Source organism: Buteo buteo, chromosome 9 (assembly GCF_964188355.1).
Source record: "Buteo buteo chromosome 9, bButBut1.hap1.1, whole genome shotgun sequence".
Classification (NCBI taxonomy): Eukaryota; Metazoa; Chordata; class Aves; order Accipitriformes; family Accipitridae; genus Buteo; species Buteo buteo.
The window spans coordinates 37,145,644-37,170,246 of record NC_134179.1 but is presented as its reverse complement, the minus strand read 5'-3'; the positions used below and the strand labels follow the sequence as shown (position 1 = coordinate 37,170,246).

The 24,603-nt window shown below is 36.9% G+C and overlaps 1 protein-coding gene across 2 annotated transcripts in view; it reads left to right on the top strand.

Annotated features, from left to right (window-relative positions):
• PRKN (parkin RBR E3 ubiquitin protein ligase) overlaps positions 1-24,603 on the top strand; it is a 788,033-nt gene that overhangs the window by 286,014 nt on the left and 477,416 nt on the right. For both annotated transcript variants that reach the window (XM_075036090.1, XM_075036089.1), the window contains one exon: positions 16,674-16,792. In XM_075036090.1, coding sequence (XP_074892191.1) covers positions 16,674-16,792 — 119 coding nt within the window. The remainder of the gene's footprint in view (positions 1-16,673; positions 16,793-24,603) is intronic.

Here is a 24,603-nt window from a genome sequence, read left to right as displayed (position 1 = left end):
CATTCTTTTCTCCTGGATTATGGCCTGTCAGTAACTGTTGGTTTCTCTTTCTTGGTGCTGATTAGAATATTTTCTGAGGCCTGTATTAGGTTCTGCTGCCCTACTTTATAATATTTTTATTGATTTATAAATACATTGTAGGTTATAGGATGATTTTAAAAATGAAAATCTGAAAATCTCCATAGTTTTCGAAGCTGAAGCTCTTTTAAAAGCATATGCATATGTGAAAATAACTGTAAGACAATTTTAAAGAATAGATACAACATTGGTGTAACTAATTTTTTTTTAATTCAAGTTGCATTCCAGTTCCTTTTTATAACTTTGTTTTCAAGTTTTGAATAATGGGATTTATAATGTATAAATTATGTGATGATTTTCCTTTTCTAACAGTTGATAAATGTCACTTGAGGTATGTTTATTTAATAAATTTAAAAGCTGTGTGTTAGATTTTAAACACTTAAGTTTATATGAGTGTAAATGTTTGTCTGTGTCTGTATGTGTGTAACCACAGCATCTTTAATCTGCTAATCAATTGTACATCAATCTGTTGCCCACTTTTTCCTGACAGTTGTCACTCAGTCTCTGATGAAGAGGTTGGTGAAGAGGGAAAACAGAAGTTCATCTAAATTCTAGCTTGTAATATAAACTTGAAACATAGATTTCACTTATTTCCATTTACAGAATGTCCATTTGATCTGTTTTATAAGACATTATCATTGTCCAAATATAATCAAGATATTTTGCTTGCAGTTGTGAGTGTGCAAGTCTTTGCATTCGTGAATTCCACATACACATCATAAACTTTTTTATCCATGAAAAACAACTATTCTCTATAAATGTTATGGTTTGGAAAATTCTGATTCTTGTTAAATATAGAGGTTGGCAGTTTGAATTATTTTAGGATTTTCAGATCTCAGAGATCTCTCTAGTCTTTGTCACTACAATTTTTACAGCTAGAAAAAGTGCTACAGATGCTGATTTTTTAAAGTGGAAGGGTGTTGGTGAGCAGTAACTTGCGGTTGTGGTTTAACCCCAGCCAGCAACTAAGCACCATGTGGCTGCTCATTCACTCCCCCACCACCCAGTGGGATGGGGGAGAAAATCAGGAAAAGAAGTAAAACTCGTGGGTTGAGATAAGAACAGTTTAATGGGACAGAAAAGAAGAAACTAATAATGATAATGATAACACTAATAAAATGACAACAGTAATAATAAAAGAGTTGTAATGTACAAATGATGCGCAGTGCAATTGCTCACCACCCACCGATCAATACCCAGTTAGTCCCCGAGAGGTGATTCACCCCACCCCCACTCCCCCCAGTTCCTATACTAGATGTGACGTCCCATGGTCTGGAATACCCCGTTGGCCACTTTGGGTCAGCTGCCGTGGCTGTATCCCCTCCCAATTTCTTGTGCCCCTCCAGCTTTCTCACTGGCTGGGCATGAGAAGCTGAAAGATCCTTGACTATAGTCTAAACACTACTTAGCAACAACTGAAAACATCAGTGTTATCGACATTCTTCCTATACTGAGCTCAAAACACAGCACTGTACCAGCTACTAGGAAGACAGTTAACTCTATCCCAGCTGAAACTAGGACACTTGCATTGGAGTTAATTTCTATTATCTTTGTTACAATATTTGTGTTGAAGTATCTTATTGCTAACACGAACTTTTAGTAGGGCCACTCCCAAATAAAGTTCTTTAATTACGCTGAAATGTTCTATGGCTTGATGCTATGTATAATCTCACTTTACCTTATTTCCCTTGTGATAAAAATTTAATTTCTATTTTGTGAAAGTAAAATCATTGCATTAAAACTTAGAGCTCCTTGGCAGTGCAGCTACCCATATAGTCCCTATATAGAGTGACATATTTCTTAGCTTTTCACCATTCTGCTGCAAATAAGGTATACCATCATTCTTACTAAATATATATACACTTACGAATGAGATGGATGATTAAGATGAAAGCTTTTCTTGCTCAAAGAGCTTAAGCACATTGATTTAATTTTTAGCTCATCAAAGGCAGGTAAATTTGTAACAGATTATTTATTATGATCTCTCTGGTCAAACCCTCACACTACTGTCATCTAGTATACAACAGCCTTTATGAAATGACAAACACTTTCTTACACTTTTTAATCAATACACTGTGGCATCCTTACTGAAAATTGCCAATACTTCTGTCTGTTCTCTGTTCTACATTCTTTTGGTCCAGCCCTTATCTTTTGTAGCTCATCTCTGATATAATACAGCAATTTAGCTTTATATACACTGTCAGAGAGAATATTCCTTTCCCTCATCATTCTTCCTTTACTGTGTGCCTTTTTTTTCAGAGTTAAAACGAAGTGATCTCTTCATTGTTAATTTCCTCTACTATTTTTATACCTCTTTGATTGAGTCTCTGGCTCTCATCTCTAACACTCAGCTTCTCTGCTTATGCAAAATATCTCTTTTATAGTATGCCTGTTACTCTGTCGTCCTGTTCAAAACCAGCGAATCACAGTGCTGCTGCCTGATACTTCTTCTATGTTATGGAAAGAGCTGTTTGGACTAACAGCTTCCTATGTCTATCGTGTTCCTGCTACTGCTACTGTACCAAAATATTTCATAGATCTATATCCACCTATGACATTTTCTGCCCTCTGTTTTTCCTGGTAGTATCTCTTCACATGTATGACTTCAATATTCTAATTTTGTTCAGTTAATATAATTATTTTCAAAAGCTTTTCATTGCCTTTTTTTACCTATGCAACATTGTTTCCCCACTAGTGTTCGGTTCTCTGTCTTCCTTTTCCCTTTCTCCTGCTGCTCCCATTTCCCTACTGTCATTGTTTTAATTTAAAATATTGCAGAAAATAAGTCAAAACTGAATTTATTGCAAATCTGAAAAGGAATCTAGAGCAATGGAAAATTTAGTATAGCTAGTGAATATTGGTGTTTAACTGTCATGGACCTGATCTGCCAAAAGTCTGTACCAGCTGATTCCTAGGTAGAGCACCATTAACATTTTTCTACCTGTGTGGGGTCTGTTGTGCAACTCTGGATGAGACGTGGATTTCTCAAGTCTTCCCAGAGGTAGCAGCTATTCCAGTTTTTCTCATTTCCTCTGAGAGTAGACACAGGGCAGTGGAATCATCAATTTGTATAAATGTATAAAACTTAAACAAAGTGTTAATTCCCATCTTTTCTAACTATTGGTGAAGCATATTACATTTTGCAGTAATGCTTTTGAACCTGAGAAAGTGCATGTGGAATACTAAGCTGTTGCAAAATTACTGATGTTCTATATGGTCAACCATCAAAATTGGCCATTATTACCAGGGAATCTCTTTGGAAATGTCTCTGAATATCAAAAAAGTATTCAAAATAATATTATTTCTTCATAAAAGTGATCTTTAGGAAAGTAAAACAAACAAAAAATTAAAAATAGCTAGAAAGATCTTACTCTTTTGAATGTGCAAGGGATCAGAACTAATAAAAAAAACTGAAAGCATTAGCAAAAGAACAGAAAATGAAGAGCACTTTTTAAACAACATTGGCATACAAGTTATGATCATTTTGTAATCAAAATGAAGACACTTTAAAGAATTTTTACTGTGGGAGAAATGTTCTTCAGAACATACTTCAGAAAATTGAGTTGCAGTGCAGAACACAATGAGTTTTTAAAGTTTAAGATGACAGCTTGAAATTCAAAAACAGGCAACGGAGTTCAAAGAAAATACATAAAGATTTATAATCTACCAGTTTAAACTTGTAAGACATGTACAAAGTCCTGTTGTCATTTAATCACTAAAGTATCTGCTACAACAGAGCCAAGTACCTTCAGTATTTGTGTCTTCTTGTGTGTAAAACCAAAAGCATGAATATCTATACTTGAAAAGAAAAATTTGAAAGTCATTTGGTAAAGATTCACGGGTCAGGATTTTTTCATCGGCAGGAACACAAAATGCCTCCAGCACAGGGCATGGTCTGGGTTGCACAGAAGCAGGACTGTCCTGTGTCTTTCCTATTGCAGCCTGGAGGTCAAAATAGGTTGGACCACTGGATCTGTAACTACAGATCCAAGCTACAGTCTTTGGAGAGGACACAGCAGCACAGTGAAATGTAGTAACAGATTACTGCCATCTCTTTCTCACACGAAATATGACATTGGTACACCAGCTCAGATCAAAGATTCATTTAGCATAGTATCCTATTGGCAGTCCATAGCTTCTGCCAGTAGCTTGCATAAATCAGTCTGATAATGATATTTTCTAGGATGCTGTCCCACTCTTGGTCATTTTCTCTAAGCCCCTTATGATTTTGTAGACCTCTTTAATATTCCCATTTAACTATTGATTTTTTGGGCCAAAAAGTCATAGTCTATTTAAGTGACTGTGGCATGGATGCTATTGATTATCCATTCCCTCTTTTTTGTATGTTTTCAGTTCTCCCATATCCTGCTCTGAGATGGAAAGGGTAGAATTGCACACGCTGTTGAAAATGGAGCACAACATGGATTTTTTTCAGCATTTGTACAGCACTGTTGTCTGGGTTTGGTTGGGTTTTTTTTATTTGTCTCTTAATAATTCCTAGCATTCAATTTACTTTTTTGATTGCTACTGAGCATTGAGCTGACATTTTCATAGAACTATCTATTATAACCCCAAGATCTTGTTTCTGTGTGGTAATAACTAGTCAAGACCATCACTGTTTGTGTAAAATTATTTTTCCCGTGTACATTACCTTACATTTATCTACAATGAATTTCATTTTTCATTTTATTATTAGTCACTCAACATCCTGCATTCTTCAATGTTTCTTCCAGTTGGCCTTCATTTTTACTACCCTGAATAAAATGAAATCACCAGCAAACTGTCATTTCACTGTTCATTTCTCTTTTTCTGATTGTGAATACTCAAGATCTAGCACAATTTACTTTTGGGACTGCACTGAGAAAACTGATCATTTATTCCTGACCTTTGTTTCCTGTGTTTTAACCAGTTATTTGGCCACAAGGGAATTTTCATTTTTATTCAGTAACAGTGTAATTTTTATTAAAAAACTGCTGAGGAAGCTTTTTGAATGTTTTAGTACCTTGAATAACTTCATTATCTTCCATAGAATTTGCTACCTCACTATTTATTCCTTGGGTGCTCTGAAAAATGAACTTTTCCAGAATGTTTTGTAATAGGGTAACAGACTCTGTAACAAAGTTAACAGCAATACTGTTGTTGCTGCTTGTTACCAACCTTTCATAGTTACTGGTAATTACTATTGATATGTTAGCTTACCTATATCTGGACAACATCAGTTGAGTAGAACTGATATTTTTGGACACTAGAATTAAGTAGAGAGCTAATACAGAGAAGAAGCTCAGTAGGAATAGCAATTATTTTGACTGAGGGTATGCTGTTATTCGAACTTTCAGTCAAAAGAAACATATCTAATTAGATACTGTGATTGTACGTGAACACTAGGAATAAAATTTCAAACTAAAAGAAAGCAGAATTAGAATATTACATTCTGTATTGTCAAAAAGGTCATTACCTAAATTGTGCATTATCTCCTATGCAGATGGTACCTTTCTGAAATGTCACATATTTGAAACTATAAATAAACTGATACAATCTCATCTTCAGTTTGCAAATGCAGGCATCTATTCTATAAATTTAAATATAGTTTCTTTTAATTCTTTTCCTAAGTTCCGTGGTGCAGTCTCAATTAAGAAGCTGATCATTTCTGGATGATACAACTGAATGATAATTTACTCTTTCCATCTGTCAGTATTTGTTTCTTGTTGGATCTGACATAGATGTTTTCTGGGATATCACATGCTTGGTGTGAAGGCACCAACAGGCTCTGCAACTTCTCCTCCAACCTCCCTCCCTCCTTGGGTGTTTAAGTAGTTGTGTCAAAGGCCAGCTGTGAAATGGGGCAGGTGGGTAACCTTAGATTAGACTTTGTGAAAAGAGCTGTGTGAGAAAGAGCTGCAGGAAGCCTTGTCGGAGGTCTCCACCTCACCCATCCTCGGTGGGCCCACTGGCCTGGGAGTTGCATTTAAGCTCAGGTTCTTACCTTTGTTCCATCCCTGGGCTGTGTTTCTAGGTATGCTGTGTCTGGATGTATACCTTTTTCATCCTGACCTTGACTTGCTGCCTTGATTTCCTGGCCTGACCTAGGACCAGCCCCATCCTTAGGGACTTGCTTGGTGACCACTGGTCTGTGGTTGACCATCGCTATACCTGCCCTGCTCACCTTGCTCAGGTGTGGTGGGTCTGAGCCCCAGTTGGCCAAACCATGGCTGCTGTTTGCCATACCATCACCACTGGCTCCTGGCTCCCCTGTCCTCCCCGTGCTGTGCTGGCACCTGAGTATTCAAGATTTCTGGGTGTCGAGCTGTCCAGTCACGGCTATTTCCCTAAACATGCTGCTCTCTGTACAGAAATCTCAAAACAAGAGTGCACGTTCCCAAATTCCACTTGGACAAAAAGGAGGAAACCAGAGCTGTGCTGGAGCTGATCATACAACTGGCTTTTAATTTGAAAACATTTCTTAGTTTATTTGCTGAAATTGTGCTCAGCTGGATCTGCTGCTCATACTGAAGCCTACACTGCAAGATCTGTGCCACCCATGCTTGGGTTTCTGGAGCAGCTTCACTTCCCCTTACATGCTTAGACTTAAACCCAAAAGTCCCTGCCTTCAACTACAAATAAGCCAGTTCCAGCCAGTTGTTATCAGTCCAGGTCACGCTCAGTCCCTTCATTGAGGTAAAAAGCAGCTCAGGGTGGTATTTTGTGGGAGATGTTACGGTTGGAGCGTAGTGGTTTCCCCATGCAGAAGGAGTACATTTTCAGAGAGACCTTTTGATACCCTTAGTCTTGAACACTTTGTTGACGTGCAGGGTGTCACTCTCTCCCATGTATCATTTGCTAAGCTTTCAGCAGTCTCATGAAATTGTCTTCCTCCCCCCCCCCCCCCATATGTTTTGCTGTCTGGCAGAATCATCACAATTTTTTTCTCTTTTTGCTGCCTTCAATCCTTATTGTTAATCAAACTATGCTAGCTTTAGTGTTGAAGTTTGCTCCTTTGAAAATCAGAGAGCAAGCTGAAAGAGAGAAGAGTATATTGTGAGAAGTAAGAAAAAAGTGAAGTTTATGTAGAGGTCAGGAAAGGGAATGAGAAGGGGGAAAGGTAATTACAGAAGTTAGCTGGGTAACAAGATAATGAAGGAAGAGTTTGGGGGAAATATGAAAGGAAGTAAATGATGCTGGCGCTCAGAAAAGGGAAGCAGAAGATTCTTTTGTGATAAAGATTGAAAGAGAAAGCCTAATGAACTTTTTTTCCTACCCCATTCCAAATTCCAGAAATCTAAAATAGATCAAATACTATTATTTTTGCATTTTTAGAATTAATAGAAGCCTCCTGGTTTTTTTGCACACAAATTTTTTTCACTGAGAAGGAAGGAGCAAAAAAGACAAATGTCCCCCCTGTTGTCTTTGTCAAGTACTTCTGATATTTCACCTCTAACACAGGTATTACACCCTTTTCAGCCAAATTCCAACTCTTCTTAATATCATCTCTTACTTTAATTTTAGTCCTTGTTACAGTGACAAGTCCATTTCTTTTTTCCAAATAGCTGTGTCTTCCACATACTTTAATTACCTGAGATCCATAGACATTCTGCAAATTGTATTTCAGTCTCAAGAAAAGGAATTGTTTTATTTAAGGTTTAGTCTATTTAATATTGTTAGCCATACTGCAAAATACCGCAGCTCTTTGTCATGAGCTGTTGTGCACAGCATCACCGTGGGATTCATCTCACCTAATTTTAAAGGTTTGCAATGTAGATATCTCTACCAGACCTAGTAGTCCTAAATCCCCACAACAGAGAAAAACAGACCCTTTTAGGCACAATTTATCTGACATATTTATATCTTTTTATATCTACTTTCAGATGAATTGAATCAAACCATAAAAGTGCCCATTTTTCTCACTAGAATATAGCACAACCAGTTTAGATGAATCTAGCTGTCAAATAAATGCCATTCTCATGGTCTAAATTACATAGACATCATAAAGAATAAGTATCATCATCAACAGGTAGAAAAGTTTTATAAATGTGTGCATCTGCATATATGTGTCTGGGGAGGAAAGCTATGTGCTCTGTGAAATCTTTGCAGGTAAAGACAGGCAGTTAAACAATAAAAGATTAAAGGCAGAATACATCAGTTGTATTTTTGGAAAATGAATGGGATCTTTTCAGTCACTTCTCTTTTTTTAGGTGCAGAAGTGCAACCTCCACACTTTTTTTTTACTTTAGCTTTATGTGGAAATTTTCACTACTTTGAGACTACTGGGCTTATACTGCAGATGTTTTTCCTCCTACTTTGTTGAATCAAGCAAAGTCCTTAAAGTGAAGGCAGTTGGAAAAATACTTTTTTTGTCATTCACTTCTAACTATGTATTTTTCATTATGTGAGTACAAATTGCTAAAATGGTCTGAGAGGTCTCTGACAGTCAGTCTACATTTTACAAATCACAACTAGTCTAAATGTAAATATAATGGAATCTGAAACAATGTTAGCTTTATATAATTTTCAATCTGTTGGAAGACTTCCTGTAGCTGTGTCCTCTTTTAAATAGCCGAGTTAAAGACTCAGTAGTCATTATCATCTATATGAAAATGCAGTTCAAATGAAAACAGTAGGTTAGCTCCTAATATCCCTATTCAGATTTTATTCACTAAACAGTCATATGGATGATAATGGGTGTTTTGACTGATTAGAGATTTCAGGATCAGGTCTATAGTCATTATGACTAATGTTTTCTGATTAACTAGTCATGCATATCAAAATAATTGGTCTGTGCTATCAGTAACATGAATAAAGCTCCCACAGCATGTTCATCATTAACAACACAGAAAGAAGGAGATAATTCACATCCTAAGGAGCTTAACAATCTAAATAGGGAGACAGTACAAAACACTGGGATACACATCAGAGAAAGTTACTTACTGTTTTTATATAAAACACTGAAGGGAGAGAACAGTTTTAATACTTTTTGTGATGGGACATTTTTGAGGAAATTAGCTTTGAAGAGGTAGAAAAGAGAGAGGGTGTCTCACTGGGATGAGAAGACAAGTCCCGACATAGATCATAAATGAGCAGCCTTTTGCATTCATATCTTCATAAATTTTTTTGGATAGTAAAAGCAACATAATTCAATGAACTCAATAGAGAAAACCACCAAGCATTTTACTAAAACTAGCCTGTAATAATGGCTTTATCTGATGACATTTGAAAGTGAAAACTGCAAAATAGGGATTGTTTTCTGAATTCTTATTAAAGTTTTTGAAGGTATACACCAACAGTGTGTGCCTCATCCATTTACATTATACATATATGTGTATAATTCACATATGTACAAGTACATATATATTCATACAAATTAGCCATACGTATTATCCTGGTCCATGTTAAATGTACATTGTTTAAAGGTTACTGGAGATGTTGAAGGTATAAAATGATAAATAAATTGCTTTTGGAAGTGGAATCACAGATTTTGTCTATCAGATCCACTCCTGCTTTTTAACTAGGAAAATTCTATCTCAGACTTCTGTTATTCAGGTTTGAGTAATTTATTGTATAACTTCTCTAAAACCGAACAGGAGGAAGCAGTTGGTTTGATCTTATACAACCTGCAGCGTGGCTTATTTGAACCTTCCTCTTTCTTTTCTATGGCTAATTTGAAGATCTAGATCAACAAATAGCTAATATAGAAAATACACTAAAAAGAAAAGCAGAATCTGACAAAAACACTGAGAAAGATTTAATGGAGACCAATGAGCATACATGAAACCTGTCATCTGTGTATCTTGGATCATTAAACTGTAAGCTCTCAACAGACAGTGTCAGATCAAATAACCCTCTCCTTTTTTCCTTTGAGATTTTATAACTACCCATGTTGGTACTTTTCCTCTTCAATCCTTGGCCTAGTGAATCCATCTCCACGACCCTTTCTCTCTGCCATTTTACTTTTATCCTTCTACAAACTTTTTCACAGCTTTCTCATGACTTGGTCATTTCCTTAGGAGGCTGAGCCAAGGTTATGATGGTGGGCCGTAGACCTTAGACACTCTTGAAGGCAGATAATTAAGCCTGAGGTGGAGTTGGCAGGGAAAAGAGCTTACAGAGGAGCTTATGGAGAGGGGGTTACAATACTTAGGATATTTCTGTGTCTCCTGGTACTTTGTCTTGCTCCAACACTTTTCTCTTGAACTTTCTCTCATCTCCCTATTGCCCTCAGACACACTTTCGATATTTCCAAGTGGGAAGTCATTAAGTTTCTCCAACAGTTGCAAGCTTCACTCGAATGAGAACATTGGTAGAAAAAGTGGCAATCAGCACCATGACACCATGTTAATTACATAGTATTCATTATGACTCTAGCTGGGAATTATATCTCATATATTGAAGGAGCTATTAAACATCCTATAGAAGTGCATTCAGTACAAAATATACTAGAGAAAAATTATTGTTGTTGTTTCTCTTGACCTGTCATCCATTCCTGAATGTCAGGGATGCTGTTCCCCAGCACTGAAGGATATTAAACTTTCAAAATTGATCCTTAACCCCACCTCTGATGACTTAGTTTGAGCAATTCAGTTTACATAGGGCTTAAACTCAGGTTTTTGGAGACATTATTTCTGGATATTAGAAAGGAGATGTGATGAATTTAGGTTAATATGTTATGTTACTTTATCTCTTCTGTCATGTTATTTGATGGTTAATATAGAAAGATAATAACAATTGAAATAATTTATTTCTAACACTGTAGCATGACCTGAGGCTATAACTTATCTCATTACCAGAGCTATCTTAGCAGGTTAGCCTATGAATACTTCTGCTTTAAATTCTGGAAGGTCTTGGAGCCTTCAGTAGCTGTTCTTCATCAATTAGTTTCTTGCTTTATATTTTACTGCAATTTTTGTTAGGAAATTTTGCGAGGAAAATATCAGTACTAGATATTGCTTGTAGTTGAAAAACAGAAACAAACAAAAACAAAACAAGAAAAAACCTCAAACAGCTCAGACTTATTTTTTGCTTGCTCCTACATGGATAATTCTAAATTTGCTACTTTATGAGACATTAGTATAATTTTTATTCTTTTAAAGTAAATGTCCTCCTTATTGAATGGAATCTCAGAACTATAGAAATAACTTCTAGAACTCACAGAAAATAAATAATATATAAGAAGAATGGAGGGGGGATCTGGTGATGTTTTTAAAAGTGGAAAAGTCTAGGAATTTTAAAACCTAAAAGCTTAATTGAAGTTCCTGAAAATGGTTGGAGGAAAAATTTAACACTCGCAAATATCTGAAAGAATCCAAGAACAAGAGTAACAAACAGGATGAATTTATCAAAAACCAGGTCATGTTGAACTGTGGAGAGAAGAAAGCAGTAGATATCACATATTCACCTTTCCAAGGTTTTTGACTATTTAGCATGATACTGTCATTAGCAAATGGGGGGTCCAGATATAGATAAGAAACAGTAAGGTTGCTGTGAACTTGTCTACTAATTTGTTGCCAGGGAGTAGTTATTAGTAGTTCATCATCAAAATGGAGGGATATATTGAACAGGTCTGCCCTACATCTGGTATTAATCAATATTCTCATTAATGACCTGGAGGATGGAATAGATACAATACTTATTAAAGCAGTAGACATCACCAAGCTAGGAGGGACTGCAGATAAAGTGGATGACAGCCTGAGGATGTCAAATGATCATGACAAATTGGAAATACAGTCTGGAAAGAAACACCATGCTGCTCAGAAGGGGCCAGCCCAGGGTATTGCGCTTGGCTGGCAGCATTCAACAACACGAATACAGAGTGGGTTACAACAGTTGAAGTAGACAAGGGTCTGGAGGTTCATTTTAGATCATAGACTGAACAAGAACCAATTAAGTTATGCCCATAATGTTGAGCAAAATATTATACAGGAACAGATAAAAAGATGTCTTCGAAAAAGAACCCTATTGTGTTCAACATTGGAAAGACTTCAGCTGGAAAATCGTGACAAGTTTAGGGAGCTGCACCTAACACTATTTAAAGAAAAATCCAAGAGAAATATTTTGAGCTCTAGAGAGTACTATGTGTAAGAAAGGAATGATCATGTTGGGGTTGACTAGCCCATGAAATAGAAAACTAATACAAAAACCTGCTGCAAAAAGAAAGAAAATAAATTGGCTTCCATATCTTTGGGTGAAAGTGGAGGATGTAACTGTTAAATTTCAGCACAGAAAATTAAAGCTAGAAATAAGGAGTATCTTCTTAAAGATAAAGATATTGAAGTGCTAGAATGGATGACCTGAGGAAGGAGGTTTTGAATTCTCTATGACTGCAGATGGGAGACGCATTTCTTGTGACTTCAGACAAGAGACATTCCCTTACTTTCCCTGAAAGATTCAGTCCTGTAAGTGTTCTTACCAAATGCAAAGGGCAGGTAAGGTAGACCCATATAGCCAGGCAGTTGTGCATTAAATGAGTTTTGCTATGTTGAAACAAGTTATGAGAGGACTTCACCAATGCAGATGGAAATTATTAATTTGGTTGCTAATTCATCACATGTGAATAAAATAAAAGACACTTTTTTCCTGCATTTCCAAGTCAGATTTATCTGAAGCTTGACATGTTGGAGGTGGCTTCATAAAAAGTTAGCCTACAATCATGTGCTGAAAAATGCTTTTGGACTTCAAACTTAGAAACTCAGGTTTGTAAGATCAACTTTCTGGTGGCATCTTTTTGGTTTACAGTAAATTAAAGTAAAATTCTTGTCAACAAAATGACAGATCCTTGTTACATCATCTTTAAGGATAAAAGACTGAAAGTAAATGGATTCTCAAAAGACATGCTGATTACCAACTGGTGTGGGAAAGCTAGAAAAGTGTCCAGACCACCGGATGAATCATTGGTGGTCAAAAGAAACTATTATGGGACCCTCATCCCACAAATAAATATTTGGAATATGGACCTGAAAATTGAGGTTGTTGTGACTTTACCTTCTCAGAAGAGAATAAGTGCAGATACAGTGCATTTGTTTTTCCCTCAGTCTTCCCTCCCACCAATGTATGTAACTGAAAAGAATACTAGTAGTTATATTTTTATTTATTTATTTATTTATGGCATTAATGCTCATGTTCAGTATCAAAGTCAGCATTTATAAAGGGACCTATTTTTTTTTAAAACTTGTGACTGCTGTGTCTTCACATTCTTGCTGAGTGCCAGTATTATAAAATATTAATGGAAAGCTTTATGAAAGCTTATAGACCATGATTGAATGAGGAAAGATGAGGTTCTAAGGTTGGTTCTGCAGCAATTTTAGTGATTACCGGCATGGTGCCATAATTACATTACTTGTTAATATTGCTATGTCAGAGCTGGTGCATAAAGCAGATTTCTTTGTTCCTGTTTCTTTCAGTTCCCCTCTGAAAAGGTATTCAAGGGGATGCAGTCTCAGACAAGGACCATGCTAAAATCCACAGAGACATTAACAAGTCAGTAAAGAGTTGAATGCTGGCCATCAGTATTGTACTGTATGCTGACTTCTAGCATTTGCATTTTTAATTCAGTCTTCACCACTCCTGGTGATGCTGCTCAGGACATACACCTAATGATGTAACTGCACCTTGTGAGAATGAGATCAGTATGTCTGCATAAAATGGTGAATGGTTTGCTGGAAATCTCCATTTACACTTTCCTCCTAAAATCAGAACATTCCTCTTGTCATGTTGTGCCTCTCCAGCAGCCTTGCTATAGCAGGCATTTCAAAAGTTATTCTGGGTCTCTGAATAGATCTGTGCTGCTTAAATGCTCCAATTCATTGCATTATAAATTTGTTTTTTTGTGTTTCAAAGTTGTGCATGGGGGATGTGTTTGGGGTATTTTTTATATTCATGAAAAAGGAAAAAAATGGAAAGTGGTAAGAAAAATGAATATTGAGCTAATGTAGTCTATTTTTGCACGGAGTAAATATCAAGCTAATGCATAAGATTTATCCTCTATAGTAAATCAGCAGTATGTCTCATTTTAGGCCTCTCCTATGACTGCTATTTTTTACCACAGTATTCAGTCATGCTGATTTATGCCATACTATCCTGTGAATATTTTGCAGAGTATTATCAATAATATAATTTTATCTTTGGGTCCAGATGGAATGAGCTTAGAACACAAAGCAGGCAGAAAGCATGATTCCTGCCTCAAGTAGTTTCCTGCCTGAAATAAACTTGGTATAAAGTGTGAGACAGGGACACAAGACATCAGGGAGTGGAGACTGGATCAGGAAAGGCATCAGCCCAATTAACAAACTGTTTTATTCTGTAAGGGCTCATGTACTCAATAAGATGGTTCTGTTTGACTGAACGGGTTTCATTAAAGTCATGGCAGGAATCTTTCTGGAGAGTAGAACCGAATTAGGAGAGTGAGTAGTGTCATCACAGATCTACTCAGGATAAGTGCTTCTAAATGTGAATAGAAGTAGCAGTCTCATTAGTCTCATTAGACTGCCCATATAAGAAATCAGAGCAGCGGGAGAGGACTGGTGATACCAAAATAGGTAAAGGGCTCTGGTCTCACTTCCTGCACTTGAGACTAAGTGGCTGAAATCATCTTGTTTATTGTGGGCCTCTATTAGCAATAGCATTTTTGCTTACTTAAGTCATGTAGTATTTCCTTTGAATTGTGCTACAGGTTCTGCCCTTTTGTTTTATTGATTGACCTGCTGACCCTGCATAGAGGAACTACCAAAAATAAAATTCAATCATTTGCAAGTGTACTCCTCCTCATTTGCAGTGCTGTAGTTTAGACTTTTGTTGTGGCTTCTAGCTCAAATTAAGTCTAATCCAGACATGCTCTCAGTCCTAGCATTAGGAGCCTCAGGCAAAATACGAGTAAATAGAGATCCAAATGTCCCAAATTTTGTCACATTTAGTTTGTATTCAGCTCTCAACATTGTACCATTTATTAAATGTTTCAGCATAAGCCTTTTTTTTGTCAGTTGAACTATTTTAATCTCAGAACTGTGTTTTAGACTGATTGGAGAAGTGTGCTCTCAACCTTTTGAGTTGCACTTATTCATATGAAAAGTTTGTATGTGCATGAATGTATGAATGTGTGTTAATTTTCCACAAAAAAATGAATTCAGTTTAAATTCTGTTATGCTTTATGTTCTGCTATGGTGATTAATATTCCCCAGGGCAGCATAATGAAAACACTTAATAGATCAGTTGACTAAAATTAATATTGGATACATCACTGATGTACTCTTAATGTAGCTTACATTTCTGAAATCTGGAAAAAGTGTTATAAAACTTCTTTCATCAGCGTACATCTTCTTTTAAAACATCTATGTACTTTTTCTTAGAAAAAAAGTTTTTTGGATGACATAGTTCTCTGAAGTTGAGTTTTGGAAACCAGTTGCACATTTAAGTTAGGACACCTATGAACAGGTGTATCATGAAACCGATAGGCATTTTCTTTGGCGGAACACAGCATCTGACCCTTACCATGTGAAGGACATGTAAAAATAAAGCAAGTCAGTCAGATTTAAAAATATTATTCCAGATCATATTTGCTGTGGTAACATGTTAGGATTCAAATACACATAAAAAGTATATTGCTGATAAATGTAGGGAGAAGTATGAGAATGGGGAAGAAGACAGCGAAAAATGTTTGATCTCTAAGGGACTGCTATTGATTCTGAAGTTCACCACTGTTAATGGACAAACCTCTACAACCATTCCTCTTGATATTGGGAAAAATCTGTTAAAAGCTTTATTCTGGTCTCAGTTCAACTTCTGATAATCAGCTTGAGTCTCTGAACTTGGAGATGTCTAGTCTAGATTAAAACCACGCTGTGAATTTTCCGTCATTTTCTAAGGAATAGCAATAGCCATTCTAAAAAGTGCTCTACTCAAAATAGTGATCAGGATTGCATGTGAAATCAAATTCATTAGCATTGCCCCAGGCTTACACAATTCTCTGCATATCATCTTCTGTTCCATAGTTTCACAGAACAGAATGCGTTTCATTTAATTTTCCTTGAAAATTTGCTTGGCCTAATATCTTGGCAGCAGTTTACAAACTTTTCTAGGTTATACCGCTGCCAGCAAGAACAAAGAAATGCTTCCCAGTCTTCCATGAATAAAACTAAATTTGCTAAATTAAATATCTGTTTTCTTACTGTGATATCAGTCAAACTGATCTTTTAAACTTCATCCAAGGAAATTTTCATGCAATTTGAACTCACTAAAACTTGCAGCTAGGCAAATGAAAGATGCAAGTTATGGAGAGCTGGACTAATTAATCTCATACATCACTTCCCAAAGATTACAGCTGGTGCTCATCAGTGGTAAGCTCAAACTCAAGACGGGATGCATTTTCTAGGAGTTACGGTGTAGTTCACCTATGACTATTGATCAAGAAGCAGGAGTTACTGAAAGCTGCTAAGAACTAGACCAGGCAAGATAAGATAATCACAATGCTGAATTCAGGCCTTAAAATTAGTCAACCGATTTTTTTACTTATCACTTATAGAGTCAAATAGAAACCTTTCGTGACAGTTGGTTACTGATTTTCAGTATACATCAAATTTTTTTGATTGTTTCTTGTTTTTTTTTCCTCCTGGCAGGTGCAGCTACTTACAACAGTTTTTATGTTTTTTGCAAAAATTTCTGCCAAGCTGTGAAACCTGGGAAACTGAGGGTCCGCTGCAGTGTGTGTAAACAAGGAACACTGACGTTGGCAAGGGTAAGCTTGTTTGTTTGTTTGTTTGTTTGTTTGTTTGTTTCAAGGGTTTGGAGTATATAGAAATGATATATCTAGCTTTATCTATTTGCATACAAGTGGCTATGTATATATGTATTTCTACTTAAGTTTTTTTCTCGCTGTTCATAACTGAGAAGAGTAATTCAAAGGTTTGTGAAAATTTCACTCACTTATTTCCATTATTTGCAGCACACACAAGGAACATGTTGCAGACTAGAGCTCCAATCCTGTAAAGACCTTCTTAGCTTTATATTTTAAGGACTAACGATTAACCTGGTAGTGTGCACAATGATTACAACTACATGTGTGCTAAAGAGTTGGAATTATAGAAGGTCATGAAAAGCTTGGAGCAGTTGTTAAGGCCACAGAAAGACCTGAATTCAGGTCTTGATTGTGACCATTATGGAATGAGACAAGGAGGGATTAAGTGGCTGTGCAGTTGAGAATATTAATCTGTCCAGCCTAGCTGCCGCATGTAAAGTCAGGGGAAAGTTATTGTGCCAGGACAGAAAGTTAGCAGGAGAACCATCAAGTTTGGTTTGCATCCTGAAATGGGAGTGTTGTTTGACTTGAATGTGCAGTAGTGTAATGTTTTGGAGGGTTTTTTTTGACTAAGTGCTGCTGAATTTCACCGGTTGTGCTACTGGGGAATGAGAGTTCTTCCTCTCTCATAAATCAGAGTGTTTGTCTACCAGATTTGTTATGTGAGAGGCTTAGGCTTTACAGCAGGCTGAGCCTTACCATGGTATAGATTGGGTGGGGGGGCTTTCATATCTGGCACATGTTTAAATGTTTAAATTTGTCTTTCACTGTGCTTTAAAGTGGTTAATTTCAGCTTCGTGTTCTGGAGGTAACCCAGTGCTTCAATGTCTTTACACGTAACAGCACCATGAGACCCTTTAAAAACCCAGCTCCTTTATTCTCATTGAAAAGAATAAACCGTAGCAATGCTTATAGATACCTAATTCAAAAAGCCGCAACAACAAACCCACTCAAGCTCCGCATGCTATTCCTGAATTACCTGCCTATCTCTGATTTATTTCAGAGGCTTGGAAGTGTGTGCATTTTGTGGTGTTCCAAATGAACACATCTAAGGGGATTTGCTTTCTCCCAAGGTTGCATTTAAATATTGGTGGTTAGTATAGGCTTGAATCACTTATAAACCAAAATACAAGAGAAGTTGCCATTAACGTACATTTCCAATAATATAATATTCAGAATGGGTAAAAACACAGATGACATTGTATTCATCTTGAATACAAGCAGTCAGTGCTGCTGAAAGACATTGCTGTTATCACTAGACGAGTTTGAACCTTGTGTATTGCACTGACAGCACACAATATGTGTCCTTTGCTAGACTCAGTGGCTTCCTTTGGCCTGCCCACTCTTGGAAATAATGACTTTTACACCTCTGCCATTTGGTTGGAATCATTATGTTCCTTGTATTAAGTAGATTTAAATAAATTTCCAAACCTTTCAGTTTTTACAGTATCTGCTAAATAGTGTTCTTCATTTTGGAGACTTTAAAAGAAAAAAAAGAATCCCTTTATTGTCTGACAAGAATTCCTCATAATGCCACAATAAAAACACTATTATAAAAAGTTCCAGTATGGCATAATTCTAAATACACTTTTTGTATCTGCTTGTCTGAAATGTATGCGGGCCTACATTCTTTTGGCAAATACAGGGTCAAGAACACAATAAATATACACAAGCTGGTAGTTTCCATTGAATGATCAGAGTGCAGCTGCTTGTTTTTTCTATTAGCATATTTCATAGTAGATATGAAAAGAAAGTAGCTGGAAACTTGTAGTGGAAGCATTTGTGATTTTCAAGATTGATTCAAAAAATCCCAGCTTTCAGAAGATTTGAGAAGGTACTTCAGCATAAAAGTACAAAGGAGAAAAGGAAAATAGCTTTTAGAGAGTATCAAATGATAATTTTTATCTGTTTTAGTTTTCAAAGAATGCTTGTCTATGAAAATAATTTACACTTAAGGTTCTTGTTACTTTCTCTCCAAAACAAAGAAAATCTGTTATTATTCTTTTCCTCTCAAGTTTGGATGGAGCACAGTAGTTAAAAACAGTGAGTGTGCTGTCCCAGCAGTTTGGGCTGGCAGTGCTCAGAACTTCCAAAGCGCAGTATTTGCAAAATGGGCACACTTATTGCCGTGAATGCACTATGCAACAGTCTGTTTGTTTTATAAATACCTACCATGTACATCAGTCCTGTGGTTATGAAGATTAGGTGCAGATTTGGCTTGTGCCTGGCCCCTGTAATCTCTTTTCTTCTCACTTTCTGGTCCATCTTCCAGGGAGATAGAAAATAATTCCAGCTGGGGAAGCCTGAAATATGAACTAAGCCCCATTTATTTTTCAGTACTGTGTGGGGACCTCTTGCATTAATGCTAGGCAAAAGTGCAGTCCTCCCAGCAAGTGTGTTGTATGTACTATGCTTTCTTCAATGCACTGCAGTCTGCAGTAGGCAAGTTATGTCAGGCTGAAAACATTACTGTCAATTGCTTGACTTTTGTGCACCTTAAAAAAAAAATCATGTAAGTTAGTATATTACCCCAAACCCTCTATCTTTCCCCTCCAATCCTACTGGACTATGCCAGTGATTGCTGATAGACATCTTCTCTACTGGTACTACAATTATTTTCCTTTTACAGAGAAATTAGTAAAAATAAAGTCGGCATAAGCAAACTATAAAAAAGCTTGTCTGTACCACCATACTACAGATTTGTCAGCAAAGCCATTTTTTTAAGATCTCTTTTTTTTTTTTTCAATTCTCTGTAAACTGTGCCTGACCTTTACATGGCAACACAGCAAGTTTCTTGAGAAGCTCTCTTATGCCATAAGCAGCAAAGCACCATGTAAGCCAGCATTTGTTATACTAATTCTTTTATTGAAATGAAAGTGAATACCTGTGTAAAACCCACACAAAGCTTTGGGCAGCCTTAACTTACTCTACATGCTAATCCTTTTCCTACCTAAGCCACAAATGACCAACCTAATTAAATTGAGCTTTCTTTTTTTCATGGTGTGTTGACTGACATTTTAAAATATTACTTATTCGTTTAAACAGTCTTATTCTATAACCTTATTTAACTGTCATGCCTATTTGCATAGCATTATTTTTAATATATGATGCTCAGAGTAAGTTTATGATACTATATTTCTATGAAATTAAAGAGACCACTGTTTTTATTTTTACCAAAGAGATCCATCTAAAAATTAAATTTGTAATTTTCCAGTTGACACTTAGGTTGGTGTTTTATGAACATTTCATGACCTAATGCTTTATGGGAGATATATACCAGATTGATTTAATTATGAGAAAACATCAGTCACTGCAAAAGTATCACCTCTCCCTAGTTTCTCTAATTAATCAAGCACAAAAGCATGTCTGGAAAGATTGGAGTGAGGGAGTCTTATGTAAACCACCTACAAGCCTGCCAGCAACTTTATTCAAATACCTTGAAAATTTTAGTCATTAGTTTCACGCTGGTTTATATCTTTTATTGTTTTTAAGCTTTTAAAAATATTTATTTCATATACATGCAGTGTTGCAATTTGTTTCAGTAACCTTGATTCAGATAATTAGGGTATTCCTCTCTCCAGAAGGGAGAGGAAAAAAAACCAAACCACCCACAAAAGAACCCTGATTATAGCAGTCACATTTACAGTTCTTTTTTTTGGAGCCATAGCAGTGCTAACATTCACAGTGTTAACTCTATAAGGAAAACGCATATCTGCAAATGGAAGGCCTGATTCTGCAAACTGGTATACACCAAGCTATACATGTAAAGCACAGTTTTTCAATGTAACTGACTCTATGACATACTCCTGGTATAGAAGACAGTAACATTTGACTCAGTATCTATTTGTCATAATGCAAAATTCAACCAAAGTAAGAATCTGGGTTGAAATGTGATAAATGGACTTTAGGTCTCCACACTCAGGCACAGGCGCTATGGTGAGGCCATTTCTCCTGCGGGGACAAGTGACTCGTTACTATTTGGTAATTATTCACATTTTGTTCTTGGTAGTAATGCTTGAGTTTTCAGTATATCCTCTATTACAAGGACCAAAGGTGTTTTGCACAGCTTCTATAGTTTCAAGTATTCCTTACAACTCATATCATTATTTCCAATCTTGTCAGACATGGGGAGTTATATTTGAATCTGATTTAACTCCCTGAAGCTGATACGAGACTTAGTTTCTGGCACTGAGAGCACATCTGGATTTTATTCAGCAGCTGGCGCGTACAGTCCTGCTGTTGTCCCTGCCCTCTGCACTCCAGAGGAGCCTCCTGACTTCACAGGTTTTGTTACACTGTCTCTGCCACAGAACTGCTCTTTCATAGCTTGTCATATTAGGGGTATTGCTTTTATCTATTGCTTTTCATCTTAAAACTAGCAAAGAAATGGACATTGGCTGAATTTTCTTTCTCTGGCACTGTGAAAAGTTGTCATTTAGGTAGCTTGTCAGTTAGTGTGGGCAGTGTGTCACATCACAGTTTGCAAGGGAAGAGCGCTAGTGTCTTTTGGGTGCCTTCCAGTGACTGATAAATAACAAGTCATAGACAGTTTAAGTGGTTTTCCTAATAGATGGTAGCGTAGTATTTTGAATTTGATACTTTTGTATTCCTAGGAAAAGAAAGATCTTTAATACAGTTTGAGTTCTTACTTCCTATCTCCATTTGAATCAAGTTATTTCAGTGGGGTGTTTTCTTTTTAATGAATATAAACTTGGCAGAGATTTTCAGTCATAGAAAATAAAAAGGCAGTTTACTTTTGATCTCTTCTTTTTTTAATATGTCATTGTGAAACTCCATTCCACACTGCACTGCCTTTCACCACGGCTCATTTCAGATCACATATTTTTCCTGGAATTCACTACTTGTATCCTGGCTCGGTGACAGAGAAAGAAAGGAGTGCTGCTCACTGCGTTGGAGCAAGGCTGACTGAAAGAGAAAGGGACAAGTAGCACCTGTGCAATTATCTAGCCCTTACCACTGCTGAGTCAGCATCTCCCCACTGCTGGTTACCACTGCTGGGGTAATTTTGCAAGCAGGTTACAAAAAATCAATTTGTCCTTTAAAGCTAAACTGCAAAATAAACTCCACTCAGTGGAGTGCAATGTGATAAAGTGTGATCTCACTCACAGGCTGAGGAGATATTAAAAATGTGATTGAATTTTTGAGACTGAATGACGTAGGTATTTACCTCTCCAAAATTACATGTTTGCTCTGAGGATAAAAATGTTTTGATACATCTTAGCTACACATGACAAACACTGTGTGTTAAAATACTTCTATTGAATACTGTGCATAGGAAATTTATCATTGTAATGTGTGTGCCTTGGTCAAACTTAACAAATGTGAAGCAACCATTTATTGTCGGGTTCCTGCTAATGAATGTATTAGTGCAAAAATAGCCTTATTTCCTTGAATTTGGCCGACAAAAGCAGTACTTACAGGAAATGATACATATTCAATATTGCTTCTTTCTACATAAATAATGAAAAATGTCTCAATTCTGACATCTAAATTACTACTACTGGGCACTGATGTTAATGCTGTTTTGAGAAGACCAGTACAGAGAAAAAGAGTTCTTGGAACTCTTTTTTTCCAGGTTTTCCACAGATTTGGGAAATCCTTCTGCATTAGTTATATTGTCAGCATACCTAATCATAAGCCTAATTCTTTTTCTAGTGAACCAGTGTTTTTTGAGAGTGAGGGAACATTTTAAGACACAGATATGTTATTCTGTTACGTAGCCCAGGCCCAGCTGTGCCAGGATGCCAGAGAGAAATCAGACATATTCTGATCCTCTCGCTACCTGCTACGCAGGGAGACGTACTCTTTTGTGCACTCATTTCTCTCATGACCCAATCTGATGGTGACAGGCCTGCTGAATATGAACTGCTGAGACAGTTAGTGCAGGACTGTATTATGATAGAAATTCCTGTCTTCTAGTGGTGTTTGTAGTTCATGCCCAATTCCTTGCTAAAGTAGATACAAAACCTCTATTTGTCATATCCATTAGAGAGTTTGAACAGTTTCCAATAACAAAATCTGTCTCAGAAAGGGATATTTTTCCATCATGGCAGAGGAGAATCTATCACTAATTGGCCTGACCAAGGAGGCCAATATTTTTAGTGTTTTTCCTGTAGTTCCACAGGTGCCATACTCATAAGGAATTTGTGTCATCCACTCTTCCGTAGTGCTCTCCTATTGCTTCCAATGACCTGGTGCAGGGCATCAGCATTAAATAAATTTAGTGTTGAGCTGAGCCAGAATCCAGAATTACCGGTGGAACTTTCCTGAGAACAGTCGCATGCAGTCTACAGGTCTGATTCTGCCATTGCTCAGCCAGTGTCTTCGTTGCTTTCAGTAATGTGAATACCAGAAGAAAAAAAAAATAATGCTTACATTTCTACCTTAGAAAGTCTGTTTCCTTTGATGTTATGTTAGGTTCTACCAAATCCAGCCACACCCTGGGGAGGCTGCTCCAACAAACGTTCCCAGGGCCTGTTTAAGACACTGTGGCACTTACAGGAGTAAGAAAGCTCAGCATTGGGTGACTGCAAAATTATTTTATAACCATTTTATTCTTCCTTCTCCACTTCTTTCTTTGGCTCTGAGTCTCACTTCACACTGAACCCCTTAAAGGACGGCCTCATCTTGCACCTGCCTTACGTAGTGACAGTGTCATCAAGGCTGGCCTCCAAAGTGCTAAGTTCCATCTGAAGAGAACAGTTGGGAGGATTCAGAAGACCTGATGTAGTTTTATTCAGACTTCCGGCTACCTCTTTCGTTTCTTTTTCCAATATTCCTTAAGACAAATTTCACTACATTGGACATCAATTGTTTAAATTATGTATAAACAGTAAATGAAAATGAATGCATACTTGATTTATGAAGAAAATTATTCCATCCATTCCAAAAGACAGGAACAGCAATTCTTTGATGCAAAATAAACTTTGCAAAGGAAACAATTTTGCCTCTGTGTTGAAAAAATTAACATATAGGTTTTTCTTTCATTTTAATGGGATAAGAAAGTATGTTTTAACTTCTAATTCTATCAGAAGCTCTGAGATATCTATGCATCATTTATAATATTTATTGCAGTATGTGTTTTCAGTGGGATTACACATTATAAAGTGTTTTAAAAGCTGGAAGAAAAAAGAAAAAACAATTATTGGAAAGAAGGAAAATTACTTCAGTGTTACGTACCACTTCAAGTCATGCTGTGAAATAAAACTGCCCTTTAATGTGGAGCCCAAAGTAGGTTTCTCCAGCCTGGGCGACAACAGTCATAAATGAAGGGGAAAAACAGTTACCAAATTTACTTTCAGATTAGGCTTTTACACGAGTGTCTGAATCAAATATCTTAGGAACCCTTTTTGCCAGAGAAGATAGATGCGTGCCTAGGAATATAGATGGTGTTCAGTGTACCCTGTCCTCACAGTTGCTGTGGTATCACAGAAGCACAGACTCTCAAATTGGGTGAGGTTGGAAGGAAACTCTGAAGGTTGTATCTGGTCGAACCTCCATGCTCAAGCAAGGCCACCTGGACCTAGTTGCCCAGAACCACGTCCTTTTGAATACCTCTGAGGACGGAGACTCCACGGCCTCTCTACACAACCTGTGCCAGCACTCAGTCACCCTCATGGTAAAAAGGTTTCTCCTTATGTTCAGACAGCACCTCCTGTGTTTCGGTTTGTACCCATTGTCTCTGGTCCTGTCACTGGGAACCTCTGAAAAGAGCCTGGCTCAGTCTTCTT